General features: G+C 50.1%; 1 protein-coding gene across 15 annotated transcripts in view; it reads left to right on the top strand.

Annotated features, from left to right (window-relative positions):
• MSI2 (musashi RNA binding protein 2) overlaps window positions 1-20395 on the top strand; it is a 204531-nt gene that overhangs the window by 157736 nt on the left and 26400 nt on the right. For 13 of the 15 annotated variants that reach the window (XM_053995560.1, XM_053995559.1, XM_053995562.1 and 10 more), the window contains 2 exons: window positions 4870-4984; window positions 10769-10843. In XM_053995560.1, the coding sequence (XP_053851535.1) occupies window positions 4870-4984; window positions 10769-10843 (190 nt within the window). Of the gene's footprint in view, window positions 1-4869; window positions 4985-10768; window positions 10844-11248; window positions 11321-13823; window positions 15358-20395 lie in introns of those variants that run through there. The other 2 variants (XM_053995563.1, XM_053995567.1) reach the window with 2 other exon arrangements.

Below are 20395 nucleotides of genomic sequence, written 5' to 3'. Positions count from 1 at the left end.
TCCTTTGCTTCTCAAATGTGTATTCAGATATGCATTGTATATCGGTCTGATATGTGTTCACAGATTTTAAATTTAATAATAGAGCTTTTAGTGTGGATAAGATCAAAGCAATCTCCTTGGCATATGCTGGAGGCCTGATTCAATATTTGACTTGCTAATTTTTCCCAGGGCACTGAAATAATATTCCTCATACTGTTGCTCCCTGCAATATGCATCTGAAATAAAAATGGGGGTCCCAAGTGTGGGGTGGGGTGGTGGGCAGGGCCAGGACAGGGCTCCTGGTCCTGGGGAAGTCTCTTGCTCCACTTCACAAGGATGCTGTGGACTTTGCCTGTCCTATTGCCCCCCAGCCCCTCCTGCACTGGGGTCTCCTGCCTGTCCCCACAGAGCCTCACCCCAGTGCCTCTGGGCTGGGGGGAGGCTCATTCCCTTTATTTTGTTTCTAAATGCTGTTAATCTGCCTTAAAACAAAAGAACAGAACAAACCCCAACCACCCCCACACCACAGACACAATGACAAATTAGAAGCACTAATGTAAATGTAAATTTAGGGATTGCCAGGTGGGAGGGAAGAGCTCCCCTCCAGGATTTTCCTGTCCACAGCAGGAGGGCACACTCCACAGGTTTAGTTATTCCCCAAAACAGGCTTTTGTGTGGAGCAGGGCTCAGGATTGCCCTGGGGAGGTGCAGGTGTGCCCCAGGCAGGGACAGTGTTTGATGCTTCATCCCTGCACCTGCACCCATGGGCTGGAAAAGCCTCACCTGGCCCTTGGCATCTCCTGGGATGGGAGGAATAGCTCTTGGGAGGATTCCTTCCCAGGTGGAAAGCTGCCCAGGAAGGTAGCAGGGAGCATGGAGGATGGGACAGGGTGAAAACACTCGAGGAACATCAGAAAGAGCAAGAAAAACAGTTTCGGGTGTTGGTGTTTGTTGTTGGGTAATTAAAATATCCCCTGCCCACTCCTGTGCCCGCTCAGTGCCCCCTCCAGGTGCCACCATCTCAGAGTGCTCCCTTCATGTCACTCCTTCAGCCCTGACTTTGAAAGCAGCCCAGGAGTGAGCGTGGGGATGAGACACGAGCCTGTCCTGGGACTGAGTCATGGCCCTGCTGATGTGTCTGCAGCTGAATGCCAGCCCTGGGGGCCAGGAGCTGTGTGTGCCTGGGACAGGGAGCTGGGACTGACACACAGCTGCCTGGGGGCAGAGCTGGGGCCGTGTCACACTGGGATCCTGTCCCCCTGTGTCCCTGAGCCGTGCAGGGGACCGGCCCTCGCAGTCCCAGCCCGAGGCCATGGGGTTTGCAGTGGTTTGGTGAGCTGGGACTGGGACACCCTGTCCTCATCCACATCCCTGCTTGTGTCCCTGTCCCCATCCCTGCTTGTGTCCCTGTCCCTATCCCTTCCCACATCCCTGTCCCCATCCCTGTCCCATCCCTGCCCATATCCCTGTCCCCATCCTTCTCCCCATCCTTGTCCCCATCCCTGATCGTGTTCCTGTCCCATCCCTGTCCCATCCCTGTCCATGTTCCTGTCCCATCCCTGTCCCATCCCTGTCCCATCCCTGCCCGTGTCCCTGTCCCATCCCTGCCCGTGTCCCTGCCCATGTCCCTGTCCCATCCCTGCCCGTGTCCCTGCCCATGTCCCTGTCCCATCCCTGCCCGTGTTCCTGTACCCATCCCTGCCTGTGTCCCTGTCCCATCCCTGCTCGTGTTCCTGTCCCATCCCTGCCCATGTCCCTGTCCCCATGCCCAGCTGGCTCAGCTGGCCCATCCACAGCTCCGTGGGCTGGGGCTGGCCCTGAGCTGGCTCCTGCTCCCCCCTGGACGTTTCCCCAGACGCGGGGCAGGCAGAGGCCAGCGGGGCGGCTGCTCCCCAGCCCCTTTCCAGCTCCAGCCTCCCTGGCAGGCTATTTTTAGCTCATCCATTCTGCTTCTGTTGCCATCCATAAAGCTTAGAATGTCAAATGTAATATTAAACGAGCAGTAGGACAGTGAAAAGAAAATGCCAGCGAGGTATTTAATAAATGGAAGTTGGAATTTACGTGGGAGGCCAGAGATGCTCCAAACATTGCAGGGGGACAATAAACCCAAACGAGCTGTCCCTGGACTATTGTTCCTTTGACAGGAGCAGGCTGCTTTGCAAAGAGACACCTGTTTTTCTAAGGAAAAGTAGCTGCAAAAGAAATGTGATGGAGTAATTACTTTCCCTTAGATGCCACTGTGCTGGAGTCATTCACCTCCTGGGTACAGCGCTGGCGAGAGGGGCAGTGAGCTGAGCCTGGAGTCAGGCTCTCCAGCAGCTGACAGAAATGTTGGGCTGTTCTAGAACAGGCTGTGACACTGCCCAGCACCTGTGGCTCTTCCTCCCTCTCAGGGTGGGATTTTGCAGGTTTTGTGGCCCTTGGGCACTTCCAGGGATGGGGCAGCCACAGCTTCTGTGGGCAAGCCCGTGCCAGGGCCTGTTCCAGACCCTTTAATTCCCAGCCCCAGCCACTGATCAGTAATGTGGTGGATGAACAGACCCACGACTCAGTGTGCTTTTTAAAATAAGCTGAAAACCTCTCTGCTGCTGCCTGGTGTGTCTGGCCATGGTGTGAGTGACACGTTGTCCCCAGGGTGATCGGAGCCCCCCAGGCTGGCGTGGCTGGCACAACAAAGTCTCCTTGTCTTTGGGTGGGTCAGCAGGGGTTTGTGCATTGTGGATATTCACATTCTGCTTGCCTCAAATTAGCCCTGGTTTCCCTGGAAAGCTGCTAACCAGGGGTTTGTGGGACATCCTGAGGGCTGACAGCCTGTTTTGTTGTGCTGGGTATAAGAGGCTTTTCACTCCCCAGCTCAGCCCTCCTGGGTTCCCTTGGCTGAGACTGCTCCGCTCGACCCAGGAGTACCCCAGTGCAAGGTTAATTCTCCAAACTAGACTAAACAAAAATAGTGAATTTTAGTTTCCCTGCCTTTTTTTCCTTTTTTTTTTTTTTTTTTTAGCCTTAGAGTTAAACCTTTCTTTGTTGGGCTGCTGAAAGTGTAGCACATCCTCATACAAGGAGGTGGAAAAAATCTGGAAATTATTAAGATGCCCAGAAACTCTGAATTGAAAGTTGGAGTGAGGTCCAGATGTGTGTACAAAGACCCTTATCAGGCAGCTCTCGGGGGTAATTCACTATGGAGCTGAGCCATAAATCCACATACATTTCCTCTTGGAGAAGCCCCATTGCATGTCCTGTCACGTGTGTGACATCTCTCCAGGGTTTTCCCCTTGAGGTAACTGTGGCTTTGGAATGGTTCTGGCCATCTCCATCCCCTTCCCTGTAAGGAGAGGGCTGGATTCTGGCAGAAGAGCAGCCAGGCCCCTTTTCTTTCTGCTCTTGCTGTTGATGAAGAGGCACCATCCAGGCCCCCAGCGCTGTGGTGCTTCACTCCTGCTCCGACGTTGTCCCAGTTTGCTGATGGGACGGTGCATGGGCAGCTTCCCAAAACACCTCATGGTGTGGCACTGGTGCCTGGGCAGTGTGACAGTCCCCTGGGGATGGGCTGGCAGGGCTGGGGTCAGGCAGTGTCTCTCCCAGGACAGCAGAGCAGGGCCACGCTCCCAGTCCCGTACCCCAAATGTCATCCCTCCATGGAGAGAGAGTCTGGCTAACAGAGAATCTTCTTGCCCTCCACATGGGGTATATTTGTTTACAGAGGCTTAGGAATTATTTTTCTTTCCTACTGGTGACTTTTGCTTCCCCTTTAATCCTGGTTAAAGCCCCTCTGCAGTCACTGCCATTCCCTTTGTACCCCCGTGTGCTGTGGAAATCAGAAGTGGAGCCAGGCTCGCAGAGAGCAGCGGTGGGCTGGGTTATGGGTTGCACAAGCTAATTACCAGATTCTTGTTTCTAAGGGTGCTAATCCAGACTTCATTTCCCTGTTAATTGTCCATCCATCCAGGCTGGATGGGTTTTATCATCCTGACTGTGCAGCGCCAGTGGCCCTGAGGTGTAACCAATGCTGCCACGGCACTGGGAGCAGTGGCCCTCCCAAAAGATGTGGTTGTGAAATGAATTGACATGACACACTTCTGGTGCTCCCCCTGTCACTTGAGTGGAGGAATCATCTGCGCAAACTCCTGTTAAATGACGCTCTGGTTAAAAATCAGAACAAAGTTAGAGGCACAAAGCTCAAACCTGTGGATTCAGCCTGCAGCGGGGCACATCACCCTCAGGAGCTGTCTGTCTGCTGGGGGGTGAGATGACAGTGCCTGAGCAAGAAACCATGGAGAAGTGCTGTATTTCTCCTTCTTCCTGGGAGAAAGAAGCTGGCTGGGGGCCCTGGATGTCCCCCTGGCAGCAGGGCTGGGCTGCTGTCTCACAGGGCATTGGTAGTGGCACGTGGTTCCAGTGGCATTGAGCAACTTCCCAAGGCAGCAGGAGTAACTGAAAGTGAAAGCATGCAGATCCTTTATTAATAGGGTTTACAGAAATTTTCTGCTGGGTAGAAATATTGATTCTTTATTCCTATTTTAAAAGGAGCTTTTTGTAATGATCACTGGGAGTCGTTCTGTGTTATGGATTGCAATGGAGCCGTGCTGGAGCCCTCCCTCCATTCATCCCTCTCTCCCACGAGTGCCAGGTTCCCTTTTGGGAGCACAGAACTTCTTAAATCAGCACTTCTGTCATCTTTGGGGGCTGCAGTGGGTGGTTAAAGAGGCACACACGTTTGCTCTTTCAAATCTGGTTACGCTATTCTGGAAGTTCACCTTTGAGCGGGAGGAGGTGTGGGGAGGCAGATGCTAAAAATAAACCTCCCCCCCCCCCCTTAAGTAGATCAGTTCTGCATTTGACATTTACATGGAATTCATTTGCATCTCATTTGTACGTGTTTCTGCTCAATAGGTAGAATGTAAGAAAGCACAACCTAAAGAAGTGATGTTTCCACCAGGGACGAGAGGAAGGGCACGTGGATTGCCGTACACCATGGACGCTTTCATGCTAGGGATGGGAATGTTGGGTAAGTGCCACAGCCACCACTCAGAGCCTCCCTTGTCTCCCTCATTTCCAAACCCTTAAGCCACAGGGCTGAGCAAGTCCCCCCGCACCTGTGTGGGTGCCAGGCTGAAACTTTAGCAGGGGTGGAGTGAAGAAAATAATCCTGTCTGTGGTAAATGATTAACTCCCCCCACCCCCCCAGCCTGGAATATAAAAAATTTGCATTTAAATGGATGTTTTAAATAGCCTGTTTTACTCTTACTCGCAAAAATAGAATGATGAAAGATGCAGTGTGTTCATTCTGACTAAAAATGATCTCTCCCCTTTTTTAGAGGAATTGAGTCACACATTATTCCCCTTCTTTTAAAGGTAGCTTTGACAGTTCAGCATAGATAATTGAAAATCTTGCTGGTTCTTAAATGGCATGGATGGAGGAAGTGGGGGGATGCGTAGCAGGACAGGTCGCAACAATAATTACAAGTTTCAAGGAGATGGAATGGTATTTTAGTCCTGAGTATTGTGTCCAGAAAATACTAATTAAATGGGATAAATGATATTTAATGGCAAATTCCTATTTGTGCACGAGGTCTATTTAGTTATAATTGGTTCTCGTTTGTTTCTGCCTAGATAATTCTTTCTAAATAATGTGACAACCCCAGCCACTCTGTTCTCGGCCAAAATGCTGCTAATCCATTGCCAGTGGGGTTTTTTTTGTAAAACACCATATATTTTAAACTTTCTGCTCCCTTTGTATCCCTGTACTTCCCCTCAGTTGTCACCTCCTGTGTAAGCATGTGGGAGTGGGAGGGCAATCTGGAGGTGACCCCAGGCAGCAGTGAGCCTTTCCCAGGCCAGGTCCCCCTTCAGGATGCTTTCACTTTCCTATCCTGGGTTTAGGTGATCCCAGAAACCGAGCACAAAGCCCAGCCTTGGGATCTGGGTTGCCCCGAGCTCTGCTGAGTGGAGTCAGGGGCTGGCTGAGATGCTGGGGGAGCCCAGAGCCCCTGGGGTGGGCGTCAGGTCAGAGGACCCAGTTCCTGCAAGGATCAGGCTCTTACACTGAGGTGTCTGACACCAGGCACTGCTTGATTTGACAGGAAGAACTTCCTGCCATGTTTGCTTTATCTCAGAATTAATAGTACTTCTGTTGGTGTGGCTGGAGTGATCCATTTCTGGCATGTGTAATCGGGTTATTTCAGCTGATCATCTGTTTTGCTGTCCCCACGCTCCACCGCCACCCTGCCCCACAGTGTTTGGAAATCACATTTTATGCTTAAAATATTTATCTTGCTCTAGTCAGTCCGTGATTTCGTTACCTGTGTGTTCCCAGCGTGCCTGAGCCAATGTACTGTTTCTGCTGTTCCTTTTCCACCTGTGCTGCCCGAGGTCGGGCTGGTGCAGGTGGGGTGTGGAGCTCTGTGTGTCACTGTGCTGGCCTGTCCTGCTGGCTGCAGGAGGAGAGAGTCCAGGTCACCCTGGGAAGCCAGGAAGATCCATGGCATCATCCTCCACCACGTGGCCACAGCCCTTTTCCTTGCAGCTGGGCACAGAGGGAATGGAGCTGGATCCACCCCAGTGTCCTGAAGGGAAAATTCAACCCCCGGGTGCAGCGTGAGTCTGTTCCCACTGGGGCTGTCTCTCTGAAAAAGGATCATCTCAGGCTGTGAGAATTAAGGGAAGCAGCCCTCAGTGAGTGGAACTGCACAGAGGAAGAGCTGGGGCACCTGTTGGTCCTGCTGCAGTGGGGTCACCCTGACCAGCGCAGCTCCAGCCAGCCCTGCACTGCTCTCCCTGCATTTCACATCTGGGGACTGGCTGAGCAGTAGTGATTGATCCATGGTGAAGGCCAGATGCTTCATTATCCACTCGAGCTGGTTTTTCATCTTCCGAGTTCCTGCTTGCTACCGTGGCACCGTGTTAAATAATTAAGTGCTAAACAAGGAAATTGCAGCACGGGAGAGCAGAGCTGCTGGATGGCCGTCAGGAAGCCCCGGTTTCAAATGCTGCAGGGCCCATCCCTGCAGGAAGAGGGGCATGATTAACCCACCAAATGATCAGACACAGAGTTCCATCACTGCTGCTGCTGAGCGTTCTGCGGGGGCTCACGAGGCCCAGTCGGGTCAGCCCCGTGTCTTCTGTTCCGTGCCCAACTGGACTGAACCAGAGCAGCTGGGGCTGCTCTGGAAGGGGTTTTATACCTGTTTCCAGAAGCCCTTGCTCAAGGTCACCTTCTCCAGCTGCTGTTCATGGGCAGAGGAGGGAATCAGAGGAACGAAGGCACGAGACAGCCCCAAGGAAGGAGCAGGGAGCGACTCCCTCCAAAGCTATTAAGGAAGTTGGTCTTTTTCATTAATCACAGCCTCCCCAAGGAGCCTGCAGCAGCCAGGGTCTAAAGGTGCGCAGGCAGCCGCTTCTGTGATGATTTGGTTGATTGGAGCAAAATTAAAGTGTTCTGAAAGGATTTTTTGACTGGGAGAGCGGGGGCAGGCTGAGCCTTCTGCCAGGACGGCTGCTGGGCTGTCTGGGGCTCGGGCTGCTGGTGGGACACGCTGGTCTCAGGGAGAGCAGGGGCTTTAATGAGCCTCTCTGCATAAAGAGTGGAGCAGATTCAGTTCCACTCCTCTCCCTGTCAGCCCAGCCAGCAGGAAGAGCTGCTCCCCAGCCCCTTGGATGCTCATGAACAGGTCCTGTGTGCCCCCCTCTGTGGCTGAGTGGGAGCAGTTTGGTGACCAGGAAACTCTCTCTGTGCCTGGAGCCTCGCACTGGTGTGCAGACCAGGAGCCCTGTCACCAAGGGCATGTGGGTGTCACAGCACTGCCCCAGAGCTTTTTGCACTCTGGTCAGGTCTGTGCCTGAAAACTTGTAAAGAAGAGAGCAACAGAGGAGCAACATTAAGAGGAGATGGGTTTTGTCTCCCGTCTCATCTGAAGCTGCTCTCTTGTGCCTGGGACACTGCAGTCACCACAGTGGTGACACCCAGCTTTGGAGGTGACCCTGTGCTGCCTGCCTTGAGCTGGGGCTGGCAGCACTCATTTCTCCTGGTGATGGGCATCATCCTGGTGTTCAGCATTAAAATTGGGCTCCTTTTAGCTCGCAAGCCCCTCCAGAGATGGAAGCCCAGGCTCACACCCCGTAGTGCTGGAGCGATGTGCGGTGGGAGCACGGATTTGGGAAGGTCTCTGGCAGGGCTCTGTGTTCCTGCACACGCTCAGTCTGGGTAGGCTGAGCTCATGCATTAGAGAAGCTTGTGCCCTTCAAAGAAAGTCATTCCTTTTTCCACCAGACACCGTTCAATGGAGTAGCAGCTGCAACTCAGAGCAACATTTGGAGACAACAGCTTCCTTGCATTTTCTGGAGCATTTGAACTCATTTTGCACGGGTCCCCTGGCTCCTGTGTGCTCAGCGTTCCCACATGTTGACCATGAGCTTTTGTCCACCCCATTAGCAAATTTTAAAATGAAAAGACATTTCCACAGGCTGGACAGGAGCTGGGTAGAAGCAGTGGTGGGAAAGTGCTTTGACTGCTGGTTTGAGTTTGTGGACAGGACAGTCTTGCTTTGAAGGAGGCCATCCAGTCAAAACTTGGATTTTTGGTTTACTTACAAGGGATTGGTCACTCCCCAGGACTACCAAGGCAAATCAGCTTCTCCATGCCCCGTGCAGGATGAGGATGGCACCTAATGGGAATGGTGGGTAGGTCAGCATGGCCATCATTTGGCCTGATGAAGCATCCAGGTAGGCATGGTGTTAGACACCATTGATATTCAGCCAGGCAATGTCCCCACGAGGATCAGACTCGAGGATCAGGCTTCGAGTCGTTAGAGCAGAGCTGGGCACTGCAGCAGTAAATGAAGAGGAAAATTGAAGTAATGTTGTATTATAAATTTATGATTTCATCTGCCTGACTTTGAGAGCGCTGAGTGCTGGCGGTGCCAGCAGAGCCCCCGGGCAGCTTGGCTGGTGCTGTGGCTGTCAGGCACAGCCAGGTTTGGCCAGGGCTGCCCTGGGGTCAGAGCCAGGACCATGCCAGGGCAGGCAGCAGCAGAGGTGGCATCCAAAGCACTGTGGGCAGCTGCCATCCCCCACCGTGCTGATCTGGCTGGGGCCACAGGTACCACACCTGCAGAGCTCTGCTGCTGCCCAGCACCTCAGCCCCTGTGCCCTGACAGCTGTGAGCTGGCAGATGTGCTTCAGAACTGTCTGAGACAGAGCAAAGTGAATTCCTCCTCTTGGCAAGGAGAGAGGGGCTGCAGAGTGATTTTTCAATGGTGTTAATGGCGCTACTTACTTAGCAAACAATCCATTTATCAATAGTGTTGTTTAAAAAAAAAGAAAGGAAAAAGAAAGGAAAAAACGTTTGTAAAGCTTAACTCTGAAAGATCTGACTTAATGACAGAGGTGATTAATTTCTGAGGGAATCCAGCTGTTGAGCTGTGAAAGGAGGGCTAAGCAGTGTGTACATATCCGCGTGCTGTCCGGGCGTCGCGGGGCTGCACTGCCTAATCCCATCATCAGAATTCATCCGAGCATTTTTATCTTCCAGTTTGAGATTATGATTTATAGTGGGCTGCGTGTACGTATAAATCTGATCGGAAATGGAGGGGCTTGCTGCAGCAGGAAAGCAGGGAGTGATGGATGAGTGTGTTACAGGGTAAATAAAAGCAGCCCCCCAGAAGAGCCATTCGGCTGCTGAGCGAGTTCTCGGGCTCCAGCCCAGCTGCTGCCGAGAGTTCCACTCACTTCAGACAGCAGGACAGAACTTTTCCTGGTGGTTTCTTGGTTTGGAGAGGCCTGGGCTGACGCTGGTGCTCAGTGCACTGGAATTGTTCGGGGTGCTGCCTGTTTTTAAGAAAACCGAGCGAGGAAATGTTGAGGATCAATGTGAGGTTAGAATTTTAGGACACCCCCTGAGTGTAAAGGACACCTTGGGGCATTTGCAAATAGCCACTGTGGGACCAGAGAGAATGGCTGTGGGGAGGTTAAAACAGGGGGTGTCACAGTGTGTGACCCCACGGCTGCTGCCAGCCCAAACACGGATCAGTGGGGCATCCAGCACATTCATTCACAGTCAGGAGAGTGAAGGCAGCAGAGTTGCCCCTTTTGCCTTCACTGAGGTGCTTTTATTCACAAAATGCTCTCAAGTGAACTTTTCTCCTAACAAACCTCCCAAAGCTGCCCGAGGTCGGCTGCTCTGCCTCAGAAGGGGTCTTCAGAAGCACCTCGGGCAGCTTCCTTTTACTTTCCTGAAAAATTAAAAGCTCTTTGACTCCCTGGCTCGTTGCTGCTGCTGCCTCCAACTCTTTGATGTGTTAACTGTTGTCCTTCACACTCCCGGGATAAAGAATTACTACTACCTTAATCTCCAACTGTCAATAGCTCTGAAGCAAAGTACATTCATTGTAAGCTCTCCAAATGTCAGAGCAAACCCGTGTTATGTGTTTAGCCTTAGCATTTGGCATTTACTCTTCCAGCTAACAAGTATGCACAGTCCTTGGGCTCCAGACACCAAAGTGCATGTTAATTACCAGAGTGACAGGGCTCCTGCTCGGAGCTGGGCCAGCGCCGCCAGCTCGAGATGTTTCTATTCAGGATAATGATGAAACCTCTCTGCAGTTTGGCATGAGCAGAATAAATCTGATTTTTTTAATACCCTCCGTAAAATTAGGTCTCCCCCATCCTCCCTGGCATTGTGCATTGTGTTAAAAAACAAACAAACAAACAAACAAACAAAAAACCTTCAAAAAAACCCTTCATTAATCCTCAAACTTCTCTCTCTCTTTTTTTTTTTTACATTTCTGTGATCAAGGTTACCCGAATTTTGTTGCGACGTATGGCCGAGGATATCCTGGATTTGCCCCAAGTTACAGTTATCAGTTCCCAGGTACGTACATTTCATTTACAGATATGCTTTATTTCCCCTCTTTCCTTCTTTTTTGGTTTTTTTTGGGGGTTTTTTTCCTTTTTTTTTTTTTAAGTCCGTAGCTGCAAGCTGAGACAGGAAAGTCTGCAGGGAGCATCTCACACAACAGCAAAATTTTTGGTGGCTTTTTTTTTTTTGTTGTTGTTGTTTTTGGTTTTTTTTCGCTATTTAAAAATAGACCTTTATACCAACATACTCTCAACACTTTATATTTTTTTTTTTTTTTCCTAATGTACAAATTGGTACTGGTTATTTGAAAGCAAACTTCTTAAATTAAAACATTAAAAAAAAAAAAAAAAAAAAAAAGCAAGAGAGAGATCACTGGAGAGCTGTTACCCTGCCTTTGATGGGCTTTTCCTTCCGTAGATGCTCTAGAGCTACACACAGCCACGCACACGCACACAGGGACCCGCACGCTGCTCCCCGTGCTGGCCCGTGGTAAGTGAGCGTTCACTCCCGAGTGCAAATCCCACCCTGCTGCGTTCTGTGCTGCCTCGGGGGGGGTCCCAGCTCCGGGGGTCCCCCCCAGGAGCAGTGGCCAGCCCCGTGCGCTGCTGGGCTCGGGGTGGGTCCTGCTCACGCTGGGACCGGCGCTGGGGGGGAATCGGGGTCGTGGAAGCGCAGGACAGGATGGTTTGGGCTGGGAGGGACCTTCAGAGGTCCGAGCCCTGCACTGGGCAGGGCGCCTTCCACTAGGTCAGGCTGCTGAGAGCCCCGTCCAACCTGGCCTTGAGCACTTCCAGGGATGGGGCATCCCACAGAGCCCAGCCAAACCTTTGCCCATCCGCAGCGGGATGGGCTGGCACCGCACAGGAGTTTCCTTTCACCCCAGGGCTTTCCCAGGCAGCTGGAACAAGCAAAGCTGTGCCTTTGCTCTGTTTGGTGGCTGAAGCCCCACCCTTGGCCCACCCTGAATTCCTGAGCAGCCTGGTCACAAGGGTCGTGTGCTCCTCAGGGCTCAGAGCGCGGGGCTGGGAGCTTTGGGGTGACAGGGACACCCAGTGAACCCCCTGCAGCGAGCAGGGAGGGGCAGGAGGGAAACCAGCACCTCACAGGAAGGTTCTCTAGGGTGGGTGAGGATGTGGAGAGTGCTTGGCTACACCTGCAGCGCGCTGGGGCAAACGTGGAGCCGTGTGTGCAGCCCTAGGTCGTTAGGATGAGACCCTGCTTTGGGAAAACACGGGTTGTCGTCATCTGTAGGATAAGCAGTGTCCTTGTGATGGGGTTGTTGTGCAGCTGTTTCTTGCAGGACTGATAACACTGAGGGGAACAGCGCTGTGAGGGTTTGTTTACTTGAATTCACAAATGCCAGGGCTCTTCCAAAAGCTGAGCCACCTCTTCCCACCTGTGGTACATTTTCCCACCTGGACCAGGCCAGATCTGAAACAACTGGGGTGTCAGGCAGACAGCAGAGCTGCTGGGGTGACACGGTGCTGGTGGGGCTGCCCCCAGATCCAGGTGACACCACCTCTGGTCCCACTGGAACCAGCGGGACAGTCCGGTCTGGCAGGATTGCAGCCAGGAGCTGGAGGTGAGGAGGAGGCTTCAGCAGGTGTTTGTGTGTTGTCTCAGGCTCTGACTCCTCACAATTCCCTGTACCTGCTGATTCATACGAAGGCATTGAAGGAGAGACACCTTTGATAGGTTTAATGTCAAAAATCTCCAGAGGCTGGATGAGTTTAATTATAAACGTGTCTAAAGCGAACGTGTTTGCTCACTGACAGCAAAGGCACCCTTTGACTCGACCCCTTCTTAGATGTATTTTTATTAAGGGCCTGTTTTTACCAAAGCAGGACTTCCAGTTACTGCCTGGTTATTTTCAGTCTCCTGCAGAGATTGAATATGGGAAAAAAAAAAATCCAAGGGGGTTGTCCCCACCAGAAAGCTGTGGGTCCCAGGGGAGCCAGGCAGCGCCAGGAGATGCTCAGGGCCCTGTCTCACCTTGTTGAGTTTCCCTGCCCCACAGCTCTGCCCCTGCTCCCCTCCCACTCAGATCAGTTCCTTCTTAGCAGCAATCAGAAGCTTTCCAGAGTTGTTGGGAGTTTCTCAGGTGGTTTGGAGCTTGGTCTCCAGGATCACAACCCGCGGAGCGTGCGGCACGGGAGCGTCCTGGCTGCAGCCGTGCTGTGGGGAGCGGTGCAGCAGCAGGATGGGCTGTCCCCACTGCTGCAGCAGTGTTTGGGGCAGAGAGCCCAGTGCCACGGGGCACAGCTTGGCTCCAGGGAGCCTTTCAGGAGCAGGGCAGGTGTCAGGTTTAAAACCTCGCTGGGGTGATTTGGAGGGACAAGTACTTGGCTGTTTCTGCAGGAGCCTCCCAGGTCCGAGAGCTTCCCCTGCCTCCTGCCCTGCATGCATTGGTGGTGCAGCCTCAGCAAAATACACAGAAAAATGTCCAGTCCCACTCTGGGCTGCTCCCAGGAGTCCTGCAGGCTTTGACACAGCGCAGCCCTGTCCCCCTGCAGTGCCCCTGTGGCTGGGGTCACCCCACAGGGCAGTCACAGGCCCTGGCCCTGGGCAGGCTGTGCTACCCAGTTACCACTGCAGTCAGTTAAAGCCAGAAAAAGGAGTTCCCTTCTGATTGAACTGCCCTGATGGTCTTTCCTGTTGTCCAAGTGAATGAGGTACAAGTGCCACGACCCACCTATTTGCATTCCCATTCCCTTGTCCCTGTCCCCCAGGGGCTGGCCCATGTCCTCTCCCACGCATGGGACAGCCCCTGCTCCAGGGCCAAGACACACAACCCTTTGTGTGCTGCTCTATCTCCTCCCATCCCGTTATTCCTCCCAGCCCTTCCTCATGCAGTACATTGCCTCTTTTTTTTTTTTTTTAATTTTAATTGCAATCACACCCTTTCTGTGTCTCTTTTTTTTTTTTTTTTTTATTTCTTGGACTTATCTTTTCAGTTTAATCTATTAATTTCTGTTCTTATTTCACTTTGCAGACTATTTGCCGATTTCACAAGACATAATTTTTATCAACTAGTTCTTAAAGATGCATAACAAATTAATCGGGGTTTACTACAGTGCTAATGAGAGAGAGACAGAGAAAGCCTGGGTGGTCCATGTTTAATATCAATGTCCACTGAAAAATTGCTGCTCTTACTGGCTGGTTTGATTGACTGGACTTTTTATTTTATTTTTATTTTTTTAAAGGCTCCATATCCTCACTGCTTTGAGTTTACTTTTTTTTTTTTTTTTCCCCTCTGCTTTGTTATGAGTTTTTAATGCCCACTTGGAATGTAACTCACAAGGATGGGGTCGGGGGCGTTCCGAAGGCATGACTTCTCACAAACTTCTTAGAAACGGTTTTATCGGCGCAGCGAGAAGGGTGATGGGGTTGATTTGGTCTCACAAACAGCCCCAAAGAGAGTGACTGGCGCTTTTTGACGTGGTGACGTCCAGCATAGCACAAATCCCACCCCGGGTGGGGCAGGTGTCCCCTGTCCTGGGACCCTTGGCAGCGCAGGGCTGCCCTGCCCAGCCCTGTGACCCCGGCGTGTCCCATGCCCTGCCCTCTGGCCTGGGGCTCCCTGGGAGCTGCCCCCATCTCACGAGGGCCATGGTGAGATGCCACCAAGAGAGGGGCTCAGGCAGCTGCTGCCCCCACACAATTCCTGCCCCGCTCCCTGAGCCAGTGGGGCTTGGAGCAGCCTGGCAGAGTGGAAGGTGTCCCTGCCCGTGGCAGGGCTGGCACTGGATGAGCTTTAAGGTCCCTTCCAACCCGAACCATTCTGGGTTTCTCTGATCCTTCGATCCCAGCTCTGACCAGCGATGGTCCCGCACACTCCCTGCAGCTGCTTCTCCTTCCAAACTTTGCTTGCAAATCACGGGCAAATTTCCTAAATTGTGGCCAAGCTTTCCCTGCTTAAGCTGCATCACACACTGCGCCTCTTCATCTCCACCCAAGTCGCAGGAGAGCTGCAAACCTCCATCCATTGGCTTTATTTAACAAGACCAGATTCTGGACTTTTGGGTAGAAAACACACATTCTCTTTAAATTCTGCTCTTCTGGAAGTGTTGCTACCCATTTGATAAGTTTGTGAGAAGTATGGTGCATGCTTACAGTAGACCTGTAATGCATTTTAATGTTTGTTAATCCACTTGTTTAAAATGTCGGTGTCAAAGGCTCTACAATCCATGGCTGTGCTGTTCATTTCATTAAAGATGCTTGATGTAATACTTGGGTAGTTTTCTTTTGACTTTTCTGCAGGCATTAGCTTTTTTTAATCTGTATGGCTTCTTATTATTTTGTTTGGGGTTTTTTTGCTATGAATTGCTTTGCTTTTGTGAACTTGTCTTAGTGTGCATGATTTGCAAACATTTCGGCTATTGTGAATTTTCTCATTTTTTGTAAATAGTCCATCTGTGCTTTTCTTTTTTTTTTCTTTTTTTTTTCTTTTTTTTTTTTTTCTTTTTTATGACTTTTTTCCTGTAAGTAACTGAGGTAGAAAATAATAATAAATTGTTTACAATGGATCTGCTGTGTTGCTGCTCTCTTAGCTTGCAAATTTAATATTTTGGTTTGGACACCCCAAATAACCAGTACCAATGACAGTTGAATAAAAGAATAAAACAACCATCACTCAGAGCGTGTGACCCACTGTTTGAAGAACCTGCAGAGGAACAGTTCCATGCGAGGTGTGTTTACAGCAAAAAATACACCCAAAAAAAAAACCCAAAATGCACTCTTAACTGGGGGGAGAGGAAATTGCAGCATCCCCACTGGTCCTCCACCACTGTGGTGGGATGTTCCTGCATTGTCTTTATCCTGGTTATATTTTCTCCCATCATCACCTGAGTGCTTGGGGATTGTCGAAGTTTCATGGAAGCCTTCAGGTTAGAAATTTAAATTATTTATTTTAATTAAGGGTTTGTTTGCTTGTATGTTTGTTAAAGCTTATTAAAACCTTTGTATATGGTGAGAGGTGAGAAAAACAAATATTTTCACAAACTTTGCAGAGCTCAGGGAAATATATTTGCTTATTAATACTGGTGCTGCAGAGGCCACGAGCTCAGCTTTGGGTCACGCTCCTGCAGTGCCTGGGGTAGTGGAAATGCAACACAAAGTCTCAAACTGATGGGGTTTGTTACTGTGAGAGCATTTAAACCACCTTTCTGTTGAGCTTAGTTCAGTTTCTTTCCTGATGCCAGTCCCACAGTGTTCACCCATCAGTGTGGGCAGGGAGGTATCCTGTGTAGAGTTCTGTGTGGTGCTTGCCTAGGAGGGAAGAAGTAGAAAATAGGAATTTTCCAGGTGAGGAGAAGGAACTGGTGACAAAGATAAGGGGAATTCTTATGTTATGCTTAAGGCTTCTTTGTCTTAGTGTCTTGAGAGGAGGAGGAGAGGGAAGAAGTTCCTGTGTCTGGGGTTTAGGACACCCCGATGCAAGTTCTGCTGCACAGGTTCCCCCTTGGTTAATAACCTCGAAGGGGAGGGCAGAGGGGATGGAAGAGGGTGTGGTTGCAGCATCCCAAAAAAAAGCCAACCATTCCCTGTGTCCCGTGTGCAGTGGTGTAAAACAGCCAGCCTGGGGCATGTGGTGCTTCACTGACCCCGAGACACATTCCCCTGTACTGGAGCACCCAGCTTCCTACTCTGGTGAGGTAAAGTGATTTTAAAGTGCTGCCTGCACATGGCTCCTGTACCCACAGGAGTGAGGAAGTCTGTATTAATAGGGGTCAGCTCTGTAAAGCACTCTTCAAGCACCGCTACACAAGTGTAAGGCTTGTAGAACATTTACTAATGGGAGCAAAGTTTGTCTGGTCGTGATACTGCAATGATCAAACGTAACGCTCAGAAGAGGAGGACCTGGTGGCAGCTGCAAAAAAGGAGGAGGAAATGTAAAACCTATTTTAAATTGTTCAGTTGCTTAAGCCTTGTAACAGCAAGAGACTTGGAACAGAGCTGGAGATTTTTCTCACTCCTTTGTCTAACCCTTTCTTAACTGCTTAAATCTGCTCTGCTCTCCCCTGCACTGCATGCCTTGATTCCACCTAAACACATCACTGCATCTGCATGGCATCACTGGTTTACAGAGTGCATTTGGAATCTGTTGGAACCACCTGAGTAACCTCTCCGTTTCAGCCTCTGTCTCTGAAAACAAAGACTTTAGACTGGACCTGGTTTAAAGTTAAGCTTTTGGGTGGTGTTCTGCTGAGGAGGGGCTGTTCCCATTGCAGGCGCATCCCTGGAGGGAGGAGCAGCTGGAACTGCAGACAGCAAACTGAGAAATTAATATAGCAGAGCCCATAAATCTCCAGCCAGAAGGTTCTCCTTCAAGTTCTGCTCAGATTATTGTGTTTTCTTGCAGGAAAAAATGGTCTCTAGAGCTGTTCTCTGAGCCTGAGCAGAGCTGAAGCACCTTTGCCTTTAAGGCACAGTTCTTCTGAGAAAAGCTGTGGACTTTGATGTTGCAGAGAATTGTGTAAAAGGCTTTTTTCATCTTCTATTTCCCCCTACCCCTTAAAGTAACCTTTTTGTTCGATTTAGGGTGAGATTTTCCAGAGAGAAGCTGTTGGTCTGTGTTGATGGTCTGGCTCCCAGCCCTGTCAATGGCAGCAGAGCATGGTCGCTGACAATGGAGCCTGTCCCCATTTTCCTGCCCCATCCTCTCAGTGTGAGTGAGGCTGCTCTGGAGGTTTCCCTGAATATCATGTCTGGCTGAGGCCCAAAACTGGCCACGTCCTTCATTAGATTTTTCTCCACTTATAACTTGAATAACTGAGAAAAAAGAACATCTTGAATGTTGAATTTGAACACCGATTGTCCTGTTCTCAGCTGCTCACTGATCTGTGCCTGGTGTTAGAGGCTTTAAAACTTGAGGTTCATTGCCATGAAATTTAGTGATCCTGAAGGGGCAGAGAGGAGAGAAAAGGAAAAAGAATCCAAACCTGCTGGTGTCTGTAGAGGTCTGTGTGTTTTGGGGCGATGCTGCAGCTCCAGAGCGATGGTTTCAGCTGCGAACGGGCCACAGCTGCAGTGACCAGGAGGGTTAATGAGAGCAATTATTCACAAGAGTAAAGAGGCATAACACAAACACTGGTGTGTGGAGGAAAACATGGATATCCCTGCAGAAGGAGGAGTGTGGTCTGGCAATGCCCATCCTGCTCTGAGGAATTCTCCGTGTCTGAGCCAGCCAGAGCACGATGGCTCCCCTGCCTTCCTGCCTTGTGCCTCAGTAGAGACAATTTTTAACCAAAGGTGTTAAAAATTGGGGCTGGAGTTGCAAATAATTGAACAATATCAGTCTCCTTATAGCACAGAAACATTCAAATGTGAATGTTTTAGTAGTAGGGTTTCCAGCTGGCCATCGAGGAGCTTCCACGTCCTGCCTTGCCCAGGAGCAGTGATGGTAGTTGCTGCAGCAATGCCTTGGAAGATTTCTGGGCTCAGCATCCCAATCCTCTCCTGTGACCTCTTTCATAATATGGATTATGGAATGCCCAGAGGCAGCTCTGCAGTGAGGCACTGGGAAGGTCCCTGTCTGCCACTGATGGCTGTGCTGGGTGAGCTGCACGTGAGTGGTGAAGAGTTCCCCACCCTCTGATAACCTTGTCCTGTGATTTACTGCCTTCTCCTTTATGAAGTTGCCTCTTTGTGTTGAATTTTTTCAGCTTCAGCCTCCAGACACGAGTTCTTTTTATGCCTTTGTTCATCATCAAGGACCTGTCTTTAAATAATCCTTACCCAGATAGTTTAGATCATTCATAAAAATGGAGACAAGCAGCTTAACCAAACAGCTCATTTTCTCTACCATCGGAGCAGCGGAAATGAGGCTTGAAGCAAATCAGTGCCACGTTGCTGAACTCCAAATAGGTGCCTTAATGTGGTTCCATCTAACCTGCCCTTGTTCATCCAGCAGCAGGTGACTGAAATGCAGAAATTCAGAGCTGCTGTGCTGCGAGGCAGCGTGGGGCCAGTGAGCTCCTGGGTGTTCCTGCCCCTGCAGCCATCGTTTCCTTTGCACTTAGCTTGTTGGTTAAAAGGCTGTGATAAATGTTTGGCTTTGGCCTTTAAAATGAGTTGTAGCGACTCCAAAGGAGGCCACCAAGATATGAAAGGGATGGAGCACCTCTCCTACAGGGAGAGGCTGAGAGGATTGGAATTATTCATCCTGGAGTAGAGGAGGCTTCAGGGCAGCCTACAGGAAAGATGGAGAGAGACAATTAACAAGGGCCTGGAGGGACAGGGCAAGGAGGAATGGCTTCAAACTGACAGAGGGCAGGGTTAGGTTGGATATTGGATGTTGATAACCTAAATCAGCTACCAGCTTTTGTTTCTTGGTTTGTGCTCCTTTTTGAATAAGTAGCTTTTTTTACAACAAACTGTTTGCCTTTGAGAAGTTTCCCAGTTTTCAGTATAGTGAAATAACTGCAAAAGGTTTATTGCACTTGAAATGCCACAGAATGATAATTTGGGGACAATCAAGGCTTTGTCTCACTGATGCATGAAGTAATTACTGGGCAGAAATGCACCATTCTCATCCTAAAAGGATCATGGCCTGAGAGTCCCAACAGCTGAAAAATGGGTCATTTACTGTACATAAAGTGGAAGTGCCAAATTTTAAATTAACTATATTTGGGATTTATTGTTTTGTTGAAATTCCAGAATGGGAATATTTGCTCAGCATAAGATCCATCTGCAAACAGACATTGGAGGGTATCAGACATAGGACAGACCTGGTACAGGCTGTGCCCTGGATGATGCAGGGGCTCTGGGTGAGGGTCCGTGGTGCACGGTGTGTTCTGGATGAAATTCCTTAATTTGCTGGGAGAGATTTTAACAAGGTTGATGTAACGCAGTGGAAAAGGACAAAGGGAGGCACTGAAGGGTCTGTTGCAATACAGGACTCGAGGCAGGCTTGGAGATCCCGAAAGTGTTCATAGAATTGATCAGAACCTTTGGAAAGAACTGTCCTGTTTCCCTGGAGCTCTGCCCTGCTGTGCTGGGTCCTGTTCATCAGCTGTGGTGTGGATGGAGAAAGCTTCATAGAGTCTGCAATCAAATCCCAAGGAGTTAATTGCTACTAAACAGTGGTAATGAGTTGTGAATGATGTGGTAGAACCCCGATCTTTGATCAGTTCTAGGGAGCATTTGATTTCTCTGGGTGTATGTTCTTCTCTAAATATTCAGCACTGAGTTGTTCATCTCAAGCTTGGAGTAGTAGCAGGTTTTTTTCTTTCTCATTTGTGTTTCCTTATAGAAAGGGAGGGGGAGTGTGAGACAGAGAGCCTGGAAGATGAAGGTTTTAAACATAAAGGGATTGTTTTGGGACGGAGCTTTCCCTTGTGTGTGTTCACCATTAAAGACGACATTTTTGCCCAGTAAATTGGACCCACGCCTGCCTGCCTTCAAAAAAAAAACTACCAGGCTCTTCTGCTTCATGGTTTTGAGTCTCTGATACTTTTGAAATGAAGCCTAAAGATCCTCCAAAGAGGATAACACAGCCTAATGGAAAGAATAATGCAAGTGAGAACCCATCTGAAATGACAGCTGTGAGCCGGGTGCAGCTTT

The sequence above is a fragment of the Vidua macroura genome, chromosome 20 (genome assembly GCF_024509145.1).
Source record: "Vidua macroura isolate BioBank_ID:100142 chromosome 20, ASM2450914v1, whole genome shotgun sequence".
In the NCBI taxonomy this organism is placed as follows: domain Eukaryota; kingdom Metazoa; phylum Chordata; class Aves; order Passeriformes; family Viduidae; genus Vidua; species Vidua macroura.
This window is presented reverse-complemented; position numbering and strand designations above follow the sequence as displayed.